Source organism: Eptatretus burgeri, chromosome 3 (assembly GCF_056783735.1).
Source record: "Eptatretus burgeri isolate ZD-2024b chromosome 3, Ebu_testis_v1, whole genome shotgun sequence".
Classification (NCBI taxonomy): Eukaryota; Metazoa; Chordata; class Myxini; order Myxiniformes; family Myxinidae; genus Eptatretus; species Eptatretus burgeri.
The window spans coordinates 7,489,526-7,507,025 of record NC_140963.1 but is presented as its reverse complement, the minus strand read 5'-3'; the positions used below and the strand labels follow the sequence as shown (position 1 = coordinate 7,507,025).

The following is a 17,500-nucleotide window of genomic DNA, read 5'->3' as shown; positions in this document are numbered from 1 at the left end:
AGGCTTGTCAGGGCAATGTCACAACAGCAAGTAAAGAGATGTTGCCGAATCGGTGAACATTCATTCTCAACTTGATGATGGGCTTCATCGGTCATTGTTTTTGAATCACAGAAGTGTAGGAAGTCTCGATATTCCTGGTTTCATGGAAGTGAGGAAACATCTGCTCCATATCTCACATTATGGCTACTTCACCCAGTCTGAACCTGAGGAGAACCCCCAGTCAGCTGTTCATCTGTTTGGGTCCTTGAAGAAGTGACTTGTCCAAAGAAGTCCTGTAGAACTCCGCATTGGTGTGAAAAATGACTGACGTCAGTTTTCTTGGGATGCTGAATCGCAAATTGCGGAAAGAACCACACCGTTCCCAGTGGCATGATCAGCTGGTCTTCGGATATCAGGCTAGCATGGCTTCTGTCACATGAGATGTAGTCTGACATCATTTTCGGGTTTTTGCCACAGGGTTTTTAAAAGGCTGTTGAGTCTACCTTGGACCTGAGAGTAGCTGTTCAGTAGATTAATCTGCCCTTTCTTTAAGGGAAAGGGAAACTCAAGGTTTTTTTTAAAAAAAACCACAGTTTGCCATGGATGCTCGCTTTCCATCAACCATTCTTTTTTTCCAACTTCAGTGCCAACTCACCCCCCTCACCCCTCACTCACTCTCAAAGCAACCATCCCACTCTTCTCCCTCCAAGCCTCCCTCTCACCTCTCTCAAAAATTCCCCCCTCACCTTTCTCCCACCTTTCATCCCCCTCACTCTTCCTTCTCTAAGTTGCCCCCCCCTCTCATCCACCAACCTGCCTCCCTCCACTGCCCTCTCACCTCCATCTCTTCACTCCACCTCTTCAAATCCTCAACTGCCTTCTTCCTTGTCTCTTGTTCCCCCTCTTCCCCAGCATCACAGAGCCTTTTCTCCTCCTCATTTGGCCCCCTCCCCTCGCTATTCTGCAATACCCCACACTCTTTCAGCAACCCTCCTTACCTCCCCCCCTCGTTCCTTGTCCTACCCTCCCCCTCCACCTCCTGCACCCAAAGCCTCCTCCCCTACCTCTTCATTAAAAGTGTGGACCTCAAATATCCGGGGCCTTCGCTCAAACCTTTCAGATCTTTCCATACAGGTTGCCACTGACGAACCAGACATAATCTGCCTAACAGAAACTTTCCTCTCCCAAGACATGTCTGACTCCCAAGTATCTCTCCCTGGTTACTCCCTCTTACGGTATGACAGACCTGAGCCTCGTCCTGGTGGAGGTGTTGCTCTCTTCAAAGACTCTATTCCTCACTCTCCATGCACTGCTCTCACTCCCCCACACCCCCAGGAATACCTCTGGCTTCGGCTTCCCTCCACTCCCACCTCATGTTTATATGTGTACTGTACCGTCCACCGAACAGTGATGACTCCATCTACACCTCACTCTCCGAAAACATGGACCGTCTTCTATCTTCTCATCCAAACTCTCTCTTCCTCATCTGTGGCGACTTCAATTATCATCATGCCAGTTGGCTAGGTGTGGGTACCTCTCTCACCTGCCATGGCACCTCAGCAAAAGCTTTCTGCGACTCATTGGGACTGACTCAATCGGTCAACTTCCCGACCCGGATCTCAATCAATGGTACTCCATCTCTTCTGGATCTGATTTTGACAAATTTCCCTGACAATATCTGCTGCTCTTCCTTCGCTCCAATTGGTTCTTCTGACCATGTCCTTGTTAAAGTGGACATCTCTCTGGCTGTTATCAGAGAAACACCTCACCGCCGTCGAGTCTGGCATTTCACTCAAGCCGACTGGCAGGGTCTCCGAGCAGCCATCAAACTTACAGACTGGTCTCCTATCACTACTTTCTCAAACATCAACTCATCCTGGGAATTCTTTCAAAGAAACTTGCTCTCCCTCAAGCACAGATTTATCCCCTCTCGTGTTCAGTTGTCTTACCCTTCCTCCCGCCCTTGGTTTACTGAAGCTTGTGGCGAGGCAGTTGTCCTGAAACAACTTGCCTTTGCCTCATGGAAAGCAAACCCAACTGAGGGCAATCTCAGTTCTTTCCACAAAGCTCGGAACAAGTGTGTATCTACCCTCAGGAGAGCCAGAAAACAACATCTTTCTAATCTCAAGTCTGAACTCTCAAACCTCTCTCCCTCCTCAAAATCCTGGTGGCGTTTAATCAAATCTGTTTCTGGTGTATGTTCCCCCTCCATCCCCTCCCTTACCTCAAATGGCCGCACTGCTGATTCCACACGTGATAAAGCTGAATGTCTAAACTCGGTGTTTGCAGCTAAATCTTGTGTCCTAAACCCATCACTACCTCTACCCACTTTACCCAGTCGCACCCAACTGTCCCTGGACTCTGTATCCTTTTCTCCTGACAAGGTGGAGAGCTTGCTTTCAAACCTCGAGTCAGATTCTGCAACCGGTCCAGACGGCATCAGCCCACGTGTCCTCAAAGCCTGCTCTTCTGCTCTTGCTCACCCTCTCTCTGTACTATTCACCCTCTCATTTGCTCAAGGTCATCTGCCATCTGCTTGGAAATCTGCTAACATCACTGCCCTGCATAAAAAAGGTGCAAAAACAGATCCCTGTAACTACAGACCAATCAGCCTTCTCCCAATCATCAGCAAGGTTATGGAATCCATCATCGCTTCAGATATGAAATCCTTCCTCTTCTCCAATGGCTTGATTTCCAATCATCAATTTGGTTTCAGACCAGGTCACTCTACCCTGGATATGCTGCTTCTGCTCTACCATCAATGGATGGAGGTCCTCAATGCCAGACAGGAAATCCGAGCCGTATCCCTGGACATATCACGTGCTTTTGACACAGTCTGACACCCTGCCCTACTCACCAAACTCTCTTCCCATGGTATTCAAGGCCATCTCCACTCATGGCTCGCAGACTTCCTCTCCTGTCGCAGTCAACGTATGGCCCTAAATGGAGTTCTTTCATCCCCTCTTCCTGTGCAGGCTGGAGTTCAAGGTAGCGTTCTGGGCCCTGTTCTTTTATGGTTTTCATCAATGATCTCTCGGACTCTCTGGAAAATCCTCTATTTCTCTTTGCCGACGACTCCACCCTCTGCCGTACCATCTGTCATCCCTCAGACCGGCAAGCAGCAGCTTCTTCGCTCACTGCAGATCTGGATACAATCACAAACTGGTCCAACACGTGGAACACGTCTTTCAATCCAGACAAATCTCACACTCTCACTATGTCTCTTCGAAAGGACCGTTTAGAACCCCCCCCCCCCATCCACTTTCTCAACAATCCTCTGGAAGAAGTCTTTTCTTTCAAGCTTCTGGGTCTCACTATCTGCCATGACCTTTCCTGGGAAAGTCACATTTCCAACCTCGCCTCAATAGCCAGTCGCCGACTGGGAATCCTCCGTCGTGCAAAGTCCTTCCTCGGCCCTCTTGAGCTCCTGACCACTTACAAAGCTTTTGTCCGTAGCCTGATGGAGTACTGCTCTCCCCTCTGGGCTGGTGCTCCTGCCTCCCACCTTTCTCGGCTTCACGCTGTCGAAACCAGGGCATTTAAGATCATCGGCATCTCCCGCAATGAAGCTGAGTCTTTGGGCCTCTCACTCAATCACCGCAGGTTGGTCGGTGGTCTTTCTGTCTTCTACCGACTCCTCTCCAGCCTTGCCCCCCTGCTCTCTCTGCGATTTGTCCCCACCACATTTCCACAGGGCGCTCAAGGTCCGCCAACAACCCCCTTCTGGTAAAACTACCAAAATCACGAATCACTGCTCATCTTCACTCTTTCATTCCTCTTTTTTCCCGCCTTTGGAATAAACTTCCTCACTCTATTCTTTCCCATTCTTCCCTCCAGGCTTTCAAAACAGCTGTTCACCACCACCTCTTATCTTCCCCCATCCAAATCCTCGATCTTTTCTACCCCCGATAATCCACCCAAGCCCACTTCCTTAAATTCCCCTGCTTTCCTTCCTGAAAGTCCCTGAAATGTCCATCTTCTCTTTGCAGTGTTCCCCGTCCCATCCCCATCCCTCTCCCTTCCACAGTTCACCTAATGTGTCTGTTCCCCACTGTTTTGTCCCTTCCACTCCCGCCCCTCTTGTCTCATGCCTCCTTGCTGTGAGTTGTGTGTTCGCTCTCATACGAGCCTCGACCAAGGTATACAAAATAAAAAATAAAAAAAATTAAAAAAAAAGGTTCCCTTCTGAGGTGGTGGGGACTCCTTGTGTCATGATGTGGATGAAGGGTCGGTTGTCGATAGACATAGCCTCAAATTTATCCTGTGGCGTTTCTTTGTTGATATCATTTATGGTCGCATTGCTTTGGTTAGGTGGAGGGAAAATCTTTCACATGCATGTGATTTTCCCATATTCTGGTCCAGGGTGTGTCAGTGTTTGGACGAAGGATGATGTGGTTAATCAAGGTGTGAGCTTCACATTCTGTCCCACTCATGTATACTTGGCTAGAGATGGTCCAACCAAGGTCTGTATGCTGGGCCCATGGTGTTCTTCTCGGTCCATTTTGAGATTCTCTCACTTTTGAGGGGCTCCGGATAGTTTCTCCCAATGAGGAGAATGATGTTGACATCCTCCCTCGGCTATAAAACTTTAACCGGCAATAATATGAGGTGGAGAAACTGTAAACACAGGTCTGGAGATGGGATCACGCTCCTATCACAGTGGATGAGGATTTTCGATGATTGTTGGCAGTCATTCTCTTTTCCCATTTGAGCATCCACCATCAGGCCATTCACACATCTTCCTTCTGCCGTGATTGTGTCTGCCGCAGGTGGTGAGCTCAAGGGGTAATGTCAGACCAGGAAGATTTAATGCATCAAATAGTTCTGGATCTGCCAGACAGACTGGTCAAGTATCACACACACATAGACGGAGTTCGAGGGGCGATCTTGATGATAGATCTTGCATAGCCCAATCTTGGAACAACATCGTGCTAAGGGACATGTCAAATGCCTGTTGCATTTTGTGTTCGCCTTCATGGTTTTGGTGTTTTCCTCATGCTTCTCATTCTGGGTCTTGCCACCATCTCGTTTGGAATTCCATGCATGAAAGAGGCATGCTCCTTGCGTTTGCAAGTCGTGCACTGCACTTCAGTATTGCTGTCTTTAAATCTGTGGTTATCACCACACTTGAAGTGGAGACATTTGGTTTTGAGGAAGACCCTTCTTTCTTGGAAGGGTTTCCTTCTTTATGAGATGCATTCAGACAGATTATGACTCGGCTTGTCATGATACCAACAGTTTATTGTGACTGGTAGTTGCAGTTCCAAATTCATATGTGTCGACATCACCAATACATGAAGGGGGAAATTGAGACTTCTGTATGTTCTCCCCCTTTCTGTCATCCGAGAATTATTTTGGCTATACAGGTATAACTCGGGGTCATTACGGAGTATGGCCTTTTCTCTCAATAATTTGGTGGGTGTTGTGAATGGTGGGTAGCTGCCATTTGTAATCTTGTATTTTGAGTCATTTTATATCTGTCTACACTTCTGAGGTAAACGTGTACAAATTGTACTTCTTCTTCTTCTTCTCTTTATTTCACCAGCCGGGCGACAATAAAGACTGAAGCGATTATAACGATTCGAATTTCTAACACGAGGAAGTGGCATTGTTTCTGGGCATGAGGCTTTGTTTAATTCACCATGTAAGTTCTGAGGGGGCATGCATCATCCAAGTTCGATATCAAATGGTCATACAACATGTGGTGAAGTTTCAATTTCCTCCGTTGAACGGTTTTCGATGTTCCTTCTGAATAAAATGCAGACACGTACATTTATACGTGACCGATTTCTTGACCCCGCTTTTCGCTTTGCCCATGCGGCGTTAAAACAGACAGGTCCGGTGAGGATTTCTTGGCTTTGAAGAGCTTCAATAAAGGAGGCAAAATCCAAAGTTTCAGCAAGTCTGGCTTGTTTTTGGAAAGAAAAAGAAAAATGCCATCGTATTGCATTTTGTGCAACATTATATGAACATATACTGGAAGGTGATGTTTTCAAACATTACTCCAGAATATACGCAATGTGATAAAAACGAACACACAGAAGTGACCTATTTTGTGATACATGCCAGGAGTATATATTGTTGCGGTTATGGAAATGGACCTGGGGACGGAGCATTCAACAGATAAAGGGATTCCCCAGATATTTCATCAGTAAATGTGCTTAGTCAGGTACTTTCCCCTCGTATCAGGGATGAGGAAAGTGCATTGTAAGTGTTAGCATATTCCATCCCTGTTGTGATTTACCACTTTCTTGAGACTGTTCCATCCATCCATCCGTCCTTCATCTGTCCATAACCCTCACCCTTTCCTCAACATCTCAAATGCAGTATATTCCTCCCTTTTGTTTAAGTCCATTTCAAGTACCTTTCGTCCTCAGTCCCTTCGAACCCTTATCCCATCCTATTTCGTTCCCCCCGCCAACTTTCCACACAACAACCACATCAACACCACAACCGCATGTTCAATACTGCTGTCAGAAATGCTAACGCTGTGCTCTCAGGCACACAAACACTGTGGAACCAACCCGCTGGGCCAATGGAGAGAGGCACAAGAGAGTCGATGGTCATTGCCATGAGCAATGCCACACCTCACACCAGGCTCAATAAACGCCCCAAGGGAGCAAACGAACCACTAGCCGCTGCTGTCTGTCTGCCAAGCTGTTCCTGTCTCCTGAAGCACGAGCTGTCAGACAAACCGGCTGATCCATTTGAGCGAATTGTGCTGACCCCAAGCTGACCAAGTGGTTCAGAGGGTGAATGCAGCACGTGGCCCTCTGGCATGTAGACTCCAGCAACACATGCACATGACATTCCAATACCGCACATACATACGCACCGCATTTCTCCTCCTTCCCTTTCCTTCCATTCCCTGCACTTTGGGATCAACATGGACCCACTTGCTTGTGTGGTGTAAGCGAGAGGCAGCAACCATGCCTCGATCTTCCTTATTTCTTTCTCTCAATCTTTCTCTCTACTTTCCTGGTGTGAGTGTGGCACACTTGTCCATCCTGAAGTAATTAAGATTGCTTCAGGGGAACTTCGGTGCTCGGGGTAAGACTTTTCTTGTGTGTCTGTACCTTGTGAACACTTGATTTGTCAATATGTGCTTGCAAAATATTGTGCTTGTAAATATGTGCTTTGAATATCATGGTTGTAATCATATGCCATGCCTTGGTAAACGTTTCAAACCTGCTCGGTTGTTCTTTTCCTTCATTGGTTTGGCATCGTGTGGACATAATAAATAGATGGGAAATTGTGCCTCAGTTATTCACTGTGAGATATGGGACCGAGAGCCCCCCTCGTGAAACCCTGTCGACCCAGAAACTGTTCCAACATCATTCTGGACAACTTCACATATGTCACTGTTCAAAAAAATAAAACTTAAACTATGAAAACAAGATGGACATTTACCTTTTCTACAATCTTCGAAGCATGGCTGTTGTAAGATAGGAGGAAACAAGTGGTTGCCACATCAGGAAGGGTTGACATGACATCAGCCATGTTCGTGGTGTTCTTTGCCGTCAGGACCGGTTTCCGCATTGTGAAGAAGTGGTTGTATATCATACCGTACCAATCAGACTGCACAATAAACCCACCTGGGTTAGGGAGCTTGAAAACAATTTTCAGAAAACAATAAAGAAAGAAAACCCAACAGATGTATCATGCATTTACTAGTGGGGACCTTCGGAACCTCCGTGATAAAAGCCCTTGCTCGAGAGAATGCCACAAAGTTATTTGGGTGGTGTATAGGGAACAGACCACTGCCTCGATTGCTCTAAAAAATAAAGCAAAATAACCTGGATTTGAAGCAAAAACATGCCCACTGCCTTTGCACATTTAAAATACATCTGTGGTTATATAGCTCAGATAGATTCCAATTGCAATGGCCCATATGCTGACACGAGAGGCCTGAAGCCAAAGGACTCCATGTACTGTGGCCTTCACAAGGCCCATAATGCCTATCGGCACCAACAATTCGACATTTGATGATGCTTTTAACAATCGCTTTGGTTGTTTTAAACTGAAAGGCAAACTTATAAGGAGGGCATGGTGATTGTGAATATGACAGCTTCATGTGGTACATGGCAACATGAGGTGAAGTTTCAATTTCCTCCATTGAACGGTTTTTGATGTACGCTCAATATGCGCTCTTTCAAATGGTCTTGCAACATGTGGTAAAGTTTCAATTTCCACCATTGAACGATTTTCGATGTTTTTTTTTTGTCAAGCACTATCTTTGTCAACCAAAGATGTCTTTTGCTTTGCATAGCATGAAAATGGCATCCATATAATTTTTTTCAGGTTGCAATTGTGGGTGGAGTCAGGCTAGTTTTCCAACCAATGGTGGAAAGGAGAGTTGCAGAGGGACAGAGGAACAAACAAGCATATTATTATATCAGTGAAAGATCAAGAGGCCATTTAGCCAAGTCAGTCTTTGTTACTTTGACTCAGTACAGTTCATAACCAAAAACATATTCCAGTTATCGTTTGTTACTTTGGACCAGGTTATTTGTGAATCTCTTATCCGTAAAAAGCATTGTCGTAACAAATGCAATTATCTTGAATTTAAAAACACTTACCATACTTCCATAAAAATAACTGTAAATGGCAGTGAAGGTAAAGATGACAGCGGTGAGGAAGTCTTTGAGATCAAGCACGTTGTTGAACCGAGTTGGCAACCCTGTGAGTGTGCATAAAGAAAGGGTTGGAGTTCCCACAATGTAGAATGAACAAGAATATTCATTTAAATTTCCAGTAACTTCAAGCCACCTTGAATCAAATCCCAAAACTAAAAAGGGCATAAATACACTAACACTCTTCTAACCTGATATTAATTTCCCTTCACAATGGGGTTGTATAACTGGATAAATGAGCCCACAATGTGTGTTGCATAACATTCTAGATGTATTACCTGTGGACTCCATCGATAAAAATCCTTCAAATATCTCTTTAATCCATTCCTGCAATTCGGCATCCTGAACAACATCGGCATCACTCTTGTAGTAAATGTCGACTATATCTGAAACAAAGCTGGGACAAAACAAAACAAATTGAAATCTGAATGAACTCCAAAATTCCAGAAGAAACATTCATATTTGATTGTCTCCAGTACCAAGTTGTAAGTTCAAATGGTCCAAAAACGAGACACTCACGATATCCCAAAGATCTTCCCAGTGGTCATCTCATTGTGTGTGTGTGTGTGTGTCTGATACCATCACGATGATGTGATGGAGTGCAGTTATATTGAATATACTTACAAAAAAAATACACGCACACAAACCTACTCATATATATATATATATATATATATATATATATATATATATATATATATATATATATATATATATATATATATATATATATATATATATATATATATATATATATATTGTTGCGGTCTTCGCGCCCGCCGGCGTGCTGACGGCCACGTAACTCGAATCGCGGCACGTCGCCCACCGGACGGACAATCCAGTCGTGACCCTCTCGGACTAACGCCGGGAACCAGTCACGGGTGGACCTTTCGGTCTCACCGCGATCGAGCCAATCAGCCCCCGCGTGGGATAGGGTTGCTCGCCGACCCGACCTACCTAAGTACCCACGCGGAGGGTAGACCGGGCGATCGCACCTCGCCGCAGGTCGACTTCGGACACGGGCCACTTAAGCGACCCGTTCCGTACTATCAGAATAACCGAGCGGTGTTATCGTCGACCTCGACGGTTCGATTAATTATCGGGCGTATTCAGCCCACTACCAACCCTTTACGTGAAGCAAGATGAGGATTCAATGGAGGAAAAGACGAAGCGAAGCGGGAGAACAGTTCAACAATAAAGCACATTTATTCGCGGCACACGGGAAGCACACAAATACAATTCCACCAAAAGCACACAAAAAAAGAAAACACAATTCCATTTACACAAAAAGCAAATATAAAAGTGAAAACACAGTGCAGAGCTAATACCGACTACCGAGCACACGGCAACACTTATACAATTCTACTTCACAGACGGCGCCGACAACACATACCCAAAACCAAGGAAAGAATACCCTCAAGAATGAGGCGGGCCTGAGGCCGAGACCGGGTCGCGCCTACCCGTCTGGTGATGAGACGCGGAGCGGCGATGGCGCCTCACTCCGCGGGCCTCGCGGACAGTGTCTGGCAGGGGGTGGGAAAGGGGCCCCCTTGGTCGCACTATCTCAGCGCGGGGGAAACAGGAGGGGGTTGCTGATGCTCGGGGTATAGAGGATCTTTATTATCCCTGGTGTGCGTCTCCACCTCGGCCAGGTCGCGCTGCCGGCCTCCCTCGGGCGTGCAGCTCCCGGCACCGACGCGAGCACCCCCTCGTCTGCCTTCGCCGCTGCCGCCTCTCCGCCTCTGGACTCTCCGACTCTGGACTCTTCTTTGGACTCTCCTCGTTCGACTCTCTTCAGCTTCTCCAGCTACTGCAGGCTTCGGGCTCCAGACTTCCACACGGCTCTGACTGACGAACACGGTCCTTTTATCCCCCCGTAGCTTCGCCTTTGACCCCCTCCCTTTGACCTTTCACCTCGCTCCCCATTGGCCCAAGAAAAAGTGGGCGTGAAGGCTTTTTGATCCACAAATTTGCATATATCGATCGTCCTGGAGGCGGGGCCAAATTGCCCCTCGCTCACCGATTGGACGGCAAAAAGTGGGCGTGTGTCGTTTTTGATCCGTTTTTGAAGCACAAAATCCGTGATTTTGTACACGCTGTTCAACGTGCGCCCTGCACGAGTCCAACACCGGTACCCACAGCGGGGCAAGAACGGTGGCGATGCTACGGTTGCGAGGTGTGACGTGAAGGTCGTGGCAGTTGTGGTGAAGCGGTGTTGTGGTTGGTGGTTGATGTTGTGGTTGTGGTGGTAATCATGGCGGTTGGTCCAAAATAAAGATAGTAAAAGAAAAACGGCTATCCTGAAGAGTCGCAGCACGTATAAATGACATGTATTCCCACTAGACAACGGGTTTGGGCCTAACTACACATGCACTTACCGAGATACCTCACCTAAGGGACCTGAATGGTGGTTTGCGAATTTGGTAACCACAACACTACCCCCTCCCCTTTTTACAGACTCGTCCCGAGTCGTCAAATTTTCGTGTGCCATCATGTGTAGTTTTCCCCTAGTACATTTTACCTACGGATCCCTGAGTGCGACATTCATGGTATTCGTGTCCCCAAAATAAATAACCTGAGGGCTGCGTAACTACCTAAACAAACTCACTCACACGGACGACTTAAATAAAATTGCCGGCGCTAAGACAAACATGCCGGGGGCGCACTCATACTTACAGTACATCTTAACCTTAACTCACAAATTTTACACTAAACCATGGCCCAGGATCATTGAACTCTGCAAAAGAAAAGCAGTTAGCAGGGAGCCAGGCTGCCCACATGCAGTCTCTGGCTCAAAACAATGCAGGTGACAGGGAACGTGGCTGGCTGCTCACACGCAGTCCAAGGCCTTCCCTTTTGAACTGAACGCAGTGAACCACAACGGTGCATGGGCTGCACAAACGCAGTCTCCGTGCCAGCTCAAGTGGCACACGCAATGAACACAACGAATGGATGCACAAACACGGTGCACGGGCCGCCACTGCAGGCCCGTGTTGTAGCTGCCAACAGGGCAGTTCTTGCAGCTTGCAAACTGTTGCCTTGCGGATCCTGGCGCACATGGAAATGAACAGGGGGGGGGCAAAGCAAAAATTGAACGGGGCTGGTGAACGTGGGCAGTGGGCATGGCATGGCAAAGGTGAGCAGGCAAACACAGCCCGCAGAAGAAGGCCGCTGCAGGCAAACACAGCCGGCAGATGAACTGGCCGGCACAGGCCTTGAAGTACCACAGCTGCAGATGATCCGGCCGGCACAGTCCTTGCAGCAAAACAACAGCTGCCGATGAAGTTGGCCGGCCTCCGCCTTGAAGCAAAACACGGCCAGCCGATGAAGTTGGCCAGCCTTTGCCGTTCAGTGGAGGTTGGTGGAGGGAGTGCGGTGGTGCTGGCCACTTGGAAGGCGGGCTCGGACCTACCTACCTGTCTCCCTCCCAACCTATCGCCTTTGCCTGTCACTGTACATACCCACTCCCTTAATTTGTCAAACCCCAATTTAGCCCCAACTTTTTTTTTTTTTTACTTTTGTGTTTACTTCCCCTCTATAAATCGTCCCCTAACCCCCTTTATCGTCCTTGTTCGGCTAACCTATCCTGGCACCTCGCCTACTCCCAACCCCTACGTTCCCTTCCCAGAGGGGAACAAGGGAGAGCTAACGTCCTGTGCCGAGGCCCAACGAAGCCTCAGAATGGCCTCCCCAGAGTTCGGCGATCTTTAACCAAAGTGGGTCCAGCGGCCCACAACGACAGCGAGGGGATGGATGGTGCGGAGGGGTACACTTCCTAATCTACCCTATCCATTTAACTGTTAAACTACCCCGGGGCTTTCAACAAGCGCCTCTCGCTTAAACTATTGGTTCTAGCAACCCAGATTCCCGTCGCCTGTGTTGGTGTCCTCACAATTTCGGGCCTCGCCCCCCAATTTTCTCTCCGTGCCCTCACACGGTCTCCTGGCTGGGACACGTGGCTCCCTTTGGCAGGCACGACCCTCTGCCGATTCTCCCGCTATGGCACCCCCGGGCACTACACTGCCTCCGAGCCTACCAGCTCCCTAACACCGGGGAGTGCCCCCCATGGCACCTCCCCTGAAACGCACACGTGGCAGGCCGGCCTCCCGGGCCCCTTTCCGAGGGTCACCCGTGCCCACAACACTGCCCACGCAGCTAATGGCGCCCCGGGCCCCCGCACCAAGCAGGCGCACCCGTGCCCACTACTCTATCCCGGCCCCCCATGGGCCCTTGGCCTACTAGCCTGGTGCCCGGGGTACCCACTCAGCGATACTCACCTTTCGCAGCCACGCTCCCAAGCCCGTCAACAGGGCTCCTGCACCCCTCCAAATGGGTCTCGAGCCTACTTTCCCACCAACAACAAAACGACCTCCATTTTTCAATTTGACTAACCCAGCTTACTCACTCTACACTGACCCCGGGGTCCCTTGGGCGGGAGTCACTCCTCCCCCCAATCACTCATCGCACCATGCATTCCCCATTCGCCCCACTCACACAGACCCACTGGCCTCACTCACTCAACATGTCTCCACATCATAACTCACCAACAACTCTTCAACACACACACCACTGAACTCTGCCATCCTTCTAACTACATCCCCTAACTAACTCGTGCTCCCACGTCGTCCCTTAAACTACAGCACGTTCCTTTTAACCTACGTAGCTAAACTACGTCCCCTCTACACATTCATAAGTCTGTCTGTCTCCAAAATAATCCCATTTTATTTCCCAACCTAAAGCTCACTAAATCCCTCTACCTAATCCATTCCACGGACTCCATGAGGACTTACCCCTGCCCCATGAAGTCGGTCTAACTAAGCTGACCCTTCCCCCTAACTAGTTTCCATCCTGTGCCCAGGTCAAGGGGGTCTTTCACCCCTTGCCCAGGAATCCTGTGTACCCGAAAGTGAGGCTTGTTCTTTTTTTTTTTTTTTTTTCTTTACATGCGCAGCGCCAGCGCGGCAACTCAGAGCTCGCGCACTTTGCACCTGCCCGTGACGTCATGCAGCTGCACGTGTTCCTCGTCCCTCCTTGGACGGTACCATCCGGCAGAGATACCCCTCCTGCCGGATTCCAACCACACGTGCAGCCATGACGTCACCGTGCGCATAAAAAAAAAACACAAGCCCCACGTCTCGAGGGGTTCCCCACGCGAACACATGTGCTTTGCCCGTTGGAGCTTAACACACACGATCGCGTGGAGAACCCGTCCGGTCCAAATCCATTTACCTGCCTAAACTTTGTCCGTCCGCGGGATCGGCAAATCCACCGCTGGCGTTTCCGGACCGGGACTTCACTCTCGCAAGCGAGCACGTGGTGGTCTCGTGCGTTGCACCGCACGAACCTCGTGCTCACTGCTGGGCGAACCCGGCACGGTCCCCGAAACAACTACAGCCGCTACCCGGCTTTCGTTCCTCTGTCGCCGTCTCCGTCTCCATTCAACCCACGCATACCTGCGTGTTACGACGCACACAGTCCACACCATCACATTCACACCGGGAGACGCGGCTGCGTGCTCCCGCATGCCAACCGACATCTCCCTCACATACCGCTCTCTCACACACACGGTCTCCCTTGCACACAGCGACCTTGCACACGGCCGTTCACTCACGCACGGTGCCTCACCACTCACACAAACCATACTACTTACACACGCGGGGGCACTCACCCGCGGTGCCTCATCCACACACCGTGCCTCACTCATACACGCGGGGGCACTTAACCGCGGTGCCTCATCCACACACGCGGGGGCACTCAACCGCGGTGTCTCATCCATACTCCGTCCCTCACTCACACACGCGGGGGCACTCAACCGCGGTGCCTCATCCACACACGCGGGGGCACTCAACCGCGGTGTCTCATCCATACTCCGTGCCTCACTCACACACGCGGGGGCACTCAACCGCAGTGCCTCATCCACACACGCGGGGGCACTCAACCGCGGTGTCTCATCCATACTCCGTGCCTCACTCACACACGCGGGGGCACTCACCCGCGGTGCCTCATCCACACACGCGGGGGCACTCAACCGCGGTGTCTCATCCATACACGGCGTGCTGGGAAGCACGCACTCCGGCACCATCGCCACCACACCACTCACACACGGGGTCGCTTCCACACACGGGGACGCACTCACCCCTTGCACCACACACACAGGGACAACCACACTGGGGATTCGTGTCCCCACAAGGGTCTCCGGGGCCTCTATACCCCCCAAGCTCTCCGTGCACCCGTCCGCAGCACTCCTCCCCTCAACCTCGCAAAGCACGACCGAACTCACCTGGTCGTGACTTGCCTCAAGGGGGCATACTCCCTCCCCTCGTTCCTGGAGGAGGCCATCCAGGTGCTCGCACTGAGTCCCCACACGTTCCGCGAGCTCACCCCCATTGTCCTCCACTACCTCCGTGTGTGTGTGTGCGTCACTTACCCCGTCCTCACCGTGCAGTCTCTCCTCTATGGTTCCCTTCCCGGCTACCGTCACTGCCAACTCTTCACCCTTTACCTCCCTTGTCTCCACTATTATTATTTCCTTTGTCACGGCCTTCATGCCCGCCTGCAGGCTTCGGCCCATGTTCTGCGTCTCACCCCGCAGCTTTTTCATTTCTTCCCTCATTTGCTGTGTATTCGCATCCATCGTCGTTTTCACTTCATTTGTATTTGTATCCATCTTTTCGTTCATGCCTTTCATTTCGTTTTTCATTTCATTTGTGTTTGCATCCATTTTTTCGATCATTTTCGCATTCATCTTGGCGTTCATTGCCGCCAGCATGGCGCATAGCTGGGCCATGTCGGATGCACTCAAGTGAGCCGTTTCGGCAGGGGTTGGGGAAGGGTCTTGGTGGAGAGGGGGGGGAGGTGTCATACACCGCGGCCGCTGCCGCACCCACCTCGGGCCCTGGGTTCAGTTGGGCGAGTCCGTGTTCCTGCACAATCAACATTTCCTGCTCGGGGACTCCATCCTGGACCATGGATTCTACATTATTACACATATACATTTCTAATACCCCCGGCTCCCGCTCGCCTTGAGACGCCATCTTGCTTCTCGTGAAGGGTTAATTTAACTCGCTCGTAATTTGGAGGGAATCGGGGGTCGCTTCTCTCACCCCTGGACCGATTCCCGTGAATTTAGCCGGAGACAGGAGAGCCCGTTTTCCTGTTCTCCGATACCAGTGCCGCGAGGAGGGCGATGGATTTGTATCGCACGACCTGACACCAGTGTTGCGGTCTTCGCGCCCGCCGGCGTGCGACGGCCACGTAACTCGAATCGCGGCACGTCGCCCACCGGATGGACAATCCAGTCGTGACCCTCTCGGACTAACGCCGGGAACCAGTCACGGGTGGACCTTTCGGTCTCACCGCGATCGAGCCAATCAGCCCCCGCGTGGGATAGGGTTGCTCGCCGAATTCGACCTACCGAAGTACCCACGCGGAGGGTAGACCGGGCGATCGCACCTCGCCGCAGGTCGACTTCGGACACGGGCCACTTAAGCGACCCGTTCCGTACTATCAGAATAACCGAGCGGTGTTATCGTCGACCTCGACGGTTCGATTAATTATCGGGCGTATTCAGCCCACTACCAACCCTTTACGTGAAGCAAGATGAGGATTCAATGGAGGAAAAGACGAAGCGAAGCGGGAGAACAGTTCAACAATAAAGCACATTTATTCGCGGCACACGGGAAGCACACAAATACAATTCCACCAAAAGCACACAAAAAAAAGAAAACACAATTCCATTTACACAAAAAGCAAATATAAAAGTGAAAACACAGTGCAGAGCTAATACCGACTACCGAGCACACGGCAACACTTATACAATTCTACTTCACAGACGGCGCCGACAACACATACCCAAAACCAAGGAAAGAATACCCTCAAGAATGAGGCGGGCCTGAGGCCGAGACCGGGTCGCGCCTACCCGTCTGGTGATGAGACGCGGAGCGGCGATGGCGCCTCACTCCGCGGGCCTCGCGGACAGTGTCTGGCAGGGGGTGGGAAAGGGGCCCCCTTGGTCGCACTATGTCAGCGCGGGGGGAAACAGGAGGGGGTTGCTGATGCTCGGGGTATAGAGGATCTTTATTATCCCTGGTGTGCGTCTCCACCTCGGCCAGGTCGCGCTGCCGGCCTCCCTCGGGCGTGCAGCTCCCGGCACCGACGCGAGCACCCCCTCGTCTGCCTTCGCCGCTGCCGCCTCTCCGCCTCTGGACTCTCCGACTCTGGACTCTTCTTTGGACTCTCCTCGTTCGACTCTCTTCAGCTTCTCCAGCTACTGCAGGCTTCGGGCTCCAGACTTCCACACGGCTCTGACTGACGAACACGGTCCTTTTATCCCCCCGTAGCTTCGCCTTTGACCCCCTCCCTTTGACCTTTCACCTCGCTCCCCATTGGCCCGAGAAAAAGTGGGCGTGAAGGCTTCTTGATCCACAAATTTGCATATATCGATCGTCCTGGAGGCGGGGCCAAATCGTCCCTCGCTCACCGATTGGACGGCAAAAAGTGGGCGTGTGTCGTTTTTGATCCGTTTTTGAAGCACAAAATCCGTGATTTTGTACACGCTGTTCAACGTGCGCCCTGCACGAGTCCAACACCGGTACCCACAGCGGGGCAAGAACGGTGGCGATGCTACGGTTGCGAGGTGTGACGTGAAGGTCGTGGCGGTTGTGGTGAAGCGGTGTTGTGGTTGGTGGTTGATGTTGTGGTTGTGGTGGTAATCATGGCGGTTGGTCCAAAATAAAGATAGTAAAAGAAAAACGGCTATCCTGAAGAGTTGCAGCACGTATAAATGACATGTATTCCCACTAGACAACGGGTTTGGGCCTAACTACACATGCACTTACCGAGATACCTCACCTAAGGGACCTGAATGGTGGTTTGCGAATTTGGTAACC

The 17,500-nt window shown here is 50.4% G+C and overlaps 1 protein-coding gene across 1 annotated transcript in view; it reads right to left on the bottom strand.

The window, feature by feature from the left end:
* Nucleotides 1–17,500, bottom strand: part of LOC147029352 (polyunsaturated fatty acid 5-lipoxygenase-like) — a 184,645-nt gene that overhangs the window by 16,670 nt on the left and 150,475 nt on the right. The window contains exons 12-14 of the mRNA XM_085872352.1: nucleotides 8,891–9,009; nucleotides 8,559–8,659; nucleotides 7,390–7,557 (exon numbers count right to left, since the gene is read on the bottom strand). Of these exons, the coding sequence (XP_085728478.1) occupies nucleotides 7,390–7,557; nucleotides 8,559–8,659; nucleotides 8,891–9,009 (388 nt within the window). The remainder of the gene's footprint in view (nucleotides 1–7,389; nucleotides 7,558–8,558; nucleotides 8,660–8,890; nucleotides 9,010–17,500) is intronic.